The 6,503-nt window shown below is 36.9% G+C and overlaps 1 protein-coding gene across 2 annotated transcripts in view; it reads left to right on the top strand.

Annotated features, from left to right (window-relative positions):
• Positions 1-1,969, top strand: part of LOC106464545 (sterol regulatory element-binding protein 2-like) — a 32,918-nt gene extending 30,949 nt beyond the window's left edge. For both annotated transcript variants that reach the window (XM_022392274.1, XM_013924690.2), the window contains exons 15-16: positions 214-337; positions 1,614-1,969. In XM_022392274.1, the coding sequence (XP_022247982.1) occupies positions 214-337; positions 1,614-1,834 (345 nt within the window). In that variant the 3' untranslated portion in view covers positions 1,835-1,969. The remainder of the gene's footprint in view (positions 1-213; positions 338-1,613) is intronic.
• The last annotated feature ends 4,534 nt before the right edge of the window (positions 1,970-6,503 follow it).

Here is a 6,503-nt window from a genome sequence, read left to right as displayed (position 1 = left end):
GTGGTGATTATGACTAGCTGCCTTCCCTCTAGTCTTACACGGCTAAATTAGGGACAGCTAGCGCAGATAGCCCTCGTGTAGCTTTGCGCAAAATTCAAAACAAACAAACTAACTAGGTGGAGGTTTTGTAATTAGTCAGTAGTCACTAAGAGTGGAAAGGTAATTTTGCAAAAGTCTTCGAGATGTTTCTCACATTATTTTTGTTCTCAACAGCTGCCATTGTACGAAGCTACTCTCCGATTGATTACGGAAGCAAACCCAACAAAAACTCGCCTGCTTTTGGACTGTAGTTTAAGGAAAAGATCGGATTCTTCGTCTTCTGCCATTTACACCAAAGGTAAAATGAGTATCTATTTAAAGTGCACTTTTCAGCTTTTAATTTTGTTTATTTTGAAAATTAGATAGACTTAAATTTTCTTATTTTCTCGTGTCTACCACAAGGTGGTGAGTAAACACCAGTACAAGAACCCTTGTTTCTTTTAAACTAAATGTATATGCTTGGAAATTCTATTTGTAAGTAACTTTATGAAGGTCTTAAAAAAAATACTCCAATTTTTAACTAAGATTTACAAGTTTTAACCTTATAATTGCAGCCCGTGTGGAATCCATCGGGTTGCTTGTGGGTCCATAACTTGGTTGACTACAGGAGCTCTAATAATAGGACTCCCACCAAAAACTTTTAACTGAATTACCCTCAGTATTACTGGGCTTTTTATTGGCATAATTAACCTTTAAAATAGTTTGCAATTTAAGCAACCAACATTAATATGTTTATACTAGTAATGGACCACATAATTTAAAGTAACACGTGTTTAAGCTATTCATTGGTACAATTCTATTTCTTCAGTCAACTTACCTCTACTAGTTTATAGGGGGTTTGATGAAAAAAATAATTTGTACGAAATGGATTGTCTGGGATGTGTATGCTAGTTGTACTAAGTTATAGGCCCGGCATGGCCAGGTGGTTAGGGTGTTCGACTCGCAATCTGTGGGTCGCGGGTTGGAATCCCCGTCCCACCAAACATGCTCGCCGTTATAATGTGATGATCAATCCCACTATTCGTTGGTAAAAGAGTAGCCCAAGAGTTGGCGGAGGGTGGTGATGACCAGCTACCTTCCCTCTAGTCTTACACTGCTAAATTAGGGATGGTTAGCGCAGATAGCCCTCGTGTAGCTTTGCACAAAATCCATAACCAACAAAGTTATCTAAATCCATGACTTGAATTATTTAATAATTAGTCTATTCAGTTAATCATTAATCAGCCAAATTGTTAATCTATAGATCTGTTCTATAATAATTGTCCTAAATTTTTATTATTATTATTATTATCATTATTACCGAACACAAATTGATAAATAATGCTTAGAGACAGCTTGAATGGTACCTGATGATGACAAAAACGTTGTACATTTGCTGTTAAACTTGTATTAAAGATTTTCTTCATTACCTATTCAAGCCGTCTCCAAGCATTATTAGTCTCAAAGTGGGTTCCTAGTCATCGAATACAAATTGATAAAGTCCAGAAATCAATTGTGATGGAGACAGATACAAGATGAATACACGAGAATATCCAGTTAGAAGTAAAAAAAAATAAACATCTCCATTTTTACAGGAGCCGGACAGTTAGGACCCGGTGACAGGGATCATGCTTATGCTCTCATCCTGGCCTGCCGACACCTTCCACAACCCATGCTGTCTTCCCCAGGAGCTCGTGAAAGCATGCTTACAGACGCAGCACGCATTTTGGAGAAAGTTGGCGATAAAAGAAAACTGAAAGACTGCCAGGCCATGATGATGACACTGGGAACTCTAGTTGGTGGAATTCAGACTTGAGTTTATTCCGAACGGACTCTTATTTAACATTTTAACGTGGACTTTTGTATTTCAATCTGTTACTTTATTTATGATCGATGAAGATGCTTGGAATAAAGGTTTCGAATATTTGTGGATTCTGAGTAAATTGAAAAATTGTGTTCTAGTCAAATAATTGAAATGCACACACACACACACAAGCCCCCTTACTGTATATTAGCCTATTCAAGCTGAAGAATATAAACCACGTAAAGTTGACACGTTTTACGGTTCATTAGCACATTTCTCTCGTATCTAAGTTTGTTAATGAACTAATAAATACGATAAAACAAATACTGTACGGTATAGACGTCATACACGACAATATGAGAATTGTCCCTAAACAAGTTGGTACAAAAGACACTTAACCAAGAAATGTGAACATTGTGCATAGCGATAATTTAAATACAGAATATGTGTGTGTAAAGAGAGAAATAGCCTCTGTATTCTTGATAAATCTTAAAACAGGGAGGGGGGTTTGGTGTATATATATCAAGCAGAGTTGTGCGTCTGCCTGGTGGCATAGGTTTTGAGGAATTAGCCAACCCAATTTCGATGGTATTTGGCAGAGAACCTGTTCCACTACCCCCCCAAAAAAAGTAAATGAATAAAATAAAACTTCTACACAATCGAAAGTGACGTTTACGTGTGATGCAGTCCAAAATAGCCATTACTTACGGCATTAAACGTGTAGAGTTGTTCATGTGTATTACCGAATCTTTCCTTTTTATGACCACAAGACAAGGAAAAATGTAGTTGTCGTTTAGCTCACTAGATGGCGCTAAATATGTTTAATGTTTATATAGACTCTTAAAAGTACGGTTCGTCGTATAGTTGTAAGGAAAATGTTTTAGAGAGGACCATTTACCTATACATACTTCCTTTAACATATAAACACATCTGGTTACTTTATGCTATACGACAAGGAATTTTTATGACATGGGCTTGTGAAGAAATAGTTTTAACAGAAAAATATATAGAAAATTCAATTTTGATAAAAGAGCACAAAGGATCACATATAAATTGTAGAAAATACAACTGAAATTTAAATGGCATTACAGTTTTGTTGGTATAAGTTTTATTTTTGTTATCAGACGATAATTTCATCATTAAACGACTTCTAACTGACGGTGGGATAGAATATTACGGAGTTTGAAACTCACCATAAAGTGAAACCGTAGTGTCTGGTTTAGGGGGAAAACTGTTAATTTCCAAAATCTTTATTTCGGATTACGCCATGAAAAAACAAAAATTGTTTATTAAGTGAGTTATAAAATATTATATTCATTAAAATATAGTCAGATTATACTAATAGTCTCGTGTATGTTTCTCAAAACCAGTCGGGTCAGTAAATTGTCTTTTTTAAAAGTTTTATTATTTTTGTTTTTGGATTTTCGTAAACGGTAAATCTTTCATGACGTAAACAAGACATTCTACCCTGTTTTAACGTACTAATATTAAAAAGACAATATTTGGTAAAGAAACGAAACGTCGATAATTCAAGGCTCACGCCCTGTTGCCGCAAAAAAACGCATTTGATAATCAAATTCTCTATTCAGTCAAAGAAGAGTTGGTGGTAGGCGTTGTTGATTAACTAACTACCTTCTCCTTATGTCTGTCAGATCAAAATTGGAGACATCAGTGCGCTAAAAGCGCATGTGTAAGTTTTCGTTAAACTTCTAAAACAAGCAAATACCGTTCTGTTCAAACGGAACAAACTAACGTATCTACAACGTAATAAAAGACATAGACAGGTACATCTGATGTTGATACTACTTACTGATATGCTTAGGTGGTTTGTTTTGAATTACACGCAAAGCTACACGAGGGCTATTTGCGCTAGCTATCCATAATTTGGCATTGATAGACTAGAGGGAGGGCAGCTAGTCAACACCACCCACTGCCAACTCTTGGGCTACTCGTTTTACCAATTGACAGTTCTCATTATAACAACCCCACGGCTGACAGGACGAGCATGTTTGGTGGGACGAGTATTCGAACCCGCGACCCTCAGATTGCGAGTCGAGCGCCCTAACCACCTGGCCATGCGGGCAAGAAACAAACACTTCTGGTGATCAGTAGATTGATCAAGAATTCCACAGTTACGGTTAACATCGTTTTAATAAGAATCTCCCCAACGGCACAGCGGAATGTCTGCAGACTATAGCGCTAGAAACCGTTTTTTTTTTGTCACCAACGAGCCAGACGAGGGCTAAAGGTTAGCGTGTTGGGCGGTGGATCCAAGGATACATGGTTCGCGTCCTATTACCGCAAAAAACAAACAAACTGTGCTTATCTTTGTGTGTGTTATAAGAGTAAATCCTACTATTCGATTAGAGCGTCTGAAGGGTTGACGGTGGGTGTTGTTGATTACGTCTCTTTCCACCTACTGTACCAGTTCAAAATTAGAGACGATTAGCGAAGACAGACTTTATGTAGTATTGTACGAATATCCGTAAACTGTACGTGTGTTAAATTCTACCGCGAATAATGTGACGACGACAGATCATATGAAACATGCTAACAGTTTAATTTCCATCGTTTTTAGTTTGTTTCAAAAGTTTGTCGCAAAGCTACAGGGCCACGTGCGCATGCGTAGCCGTCCCTAATTTCGAACTGTTAGCAGAGGTTCCTAAGCTGTGGCGCGCAGACTCTCTTCGGATGGTGCGTGGAAAAGTTACACAACTATGGAAAGGAAGCGACAGCATGGTGTTTAAATCCCGTTGTGTTCCGCTGAGATGTATATAAAAAAAAAAATCAGGTGGTCCGCGAACGAAAAAGGTTTGAGAACTATTGGTTATAGGGATTGTTTGTTTGTTTGTTTTTGAATTTCGCGCAAAGCTACACGAGGGCTATCTGCGCTAGCCGTCCCTAATTTAGCAGTGTAAGACTAGAGGGAAGGCAGCTAGTCATCACCACCCACCGCCAACTCTTGGGCTACTCTTTTACCAAAGAATAGTGGAATTGACTGTCACATTATAACGTCCCCACGGATGAAAGGCGAGCAGGTTTGGTGTGACGGGGTTTCGAACCAGCGACCCTCAGATTGCGAGTCGACTGCCCTAACCACCTGGCCATGCCGAGCCAGTTTATAGGGAAGTCAGCTAGTCAAGAACACCCACCGCTAACTCTTGCGCTGCTTTTGTCAGACTGATTAATGAATTTGATCATAACTTTTATAGCGTCGTCACGGACCAAAGTGCGGAGCGCGTTCTTGTGGTGCAATGGGAACTATAAACCCTAGGATTCACAGTATGAGCATCCTAAAGATTAAGCCATGGGTCTCTTTCTGGATTGTACTGATGCCCCAATTTAATCCATATTTTATTTTCCAATGCCTTTAAGTACAAACTATATTCCAGTTTTTGAAATTCTTAAGTTTCCAATTTGAACACGTCTTCGTTATTTAAATTTAAGCATCCTAAAAATTAAGCTACTCCCGGCTTATGATTATTCTCATGTGTAGAAATAAGAATGTCGAGGGGGGGGGGGGCATAAACTCTCACATTGATACTAAATTCCTTCATTTTTTTCATTTAGATAATACAAAAAGCATATATTTCAAAAGCACTTATTTCACTTATAACGTTCTTATTTTAACCAAGTTTTGTATTTGATTAAAATAGAAATTCATACTGGCGCTCCAGAATGTAAGCATTTCAAAAAGAATTAAATACGAATATTTTAATGCGGATGAATTTCCTTTTCACAGTAAGTAATATATTGGTGCGGACTGTTTTTTAAATATTATATATATATAATACATTTGAATACTACAATAATATGTGAAGGTTTCGTTATACAGTCCTAGTATTAATTCTGATATCTTACGAATAATCACATTTTTTACTGTGTGGTTAAAAATAAAATAGACGTATGAATTATTGTATAAAGACTATTTATTGGTAACTCAAGATTTCAAATTTTGATTATAACATACAATCTCAATAAACGCATTGCTTTCCTTCAGTGTACATTTAAACCGGTAGATGACAGCACTTTAAATTTTGCTTAACCAAAAAGTGTGCGTAATTTTTTTTTCTTTTTTTAAGTTGATCACAAAGCTACACAATGGCTATCTGTGCTCTGTCCACCACGGGTATCGAAACCCGGATTCTAGCATGTAAAAATTCGGCAAGTTGGAAATCATCACCACTTGTATTTATTTTTATAAATGTATCTTCAATGGTACGTTTAAAAAGAATACCTGACTCACGCAAGCGTACATCACAAACACACTCACACAACTGGCATGATTTGACGTTCCTTGTTTCTTTTCAGACTTATTGGTCTGTTACTGTTAATTGGAGCTATTTTGTTCACAGTACGATATGTTGTTTTGTAACTCAACAGTTGTTTCTTGTTTATGGAATCGCGCAGTTTAGCACATGTTCATGTAGCATAAGTTTTCTTTGTTTGGAAAAAGAACGATTTTTTTTTTTATATTGGAACTCTTTTTGGGTGTATAAACCAAAAGGTAAAATCTAAGCAACGATAGATAGATTTTTACAAGAATGGTCCTGGTGATTACTCTCCTAATGAATACATTATATTAAAACTATTTTGAATATGCAAATCAAAAAGTCACGTGACAATTATAACCGATATAAAGCCTCGGTGAAAAGGAATGTATCACAACTACAATTTGGTG

Source organism: Limulus polyphemus, unplaced genomic scaffold, assembly GCF_000517525.1.
Source record: "Limulus polyphemus unplaced genomic scaffold, Limulus_polyphemus-2.1.2 Scaffold1683, whole genome shotgun sequence".
NCBI classification, from domain to species: domain Eukaryota; kingdom Metazoa; phylum Arthropoda; class Merostomata; order Xiphosura; family Limulidae; genus Limulus; species Limulus polyphemus.
This window is presented reverse-complemented; position numbering and strand designations above follow the sequence as displayed.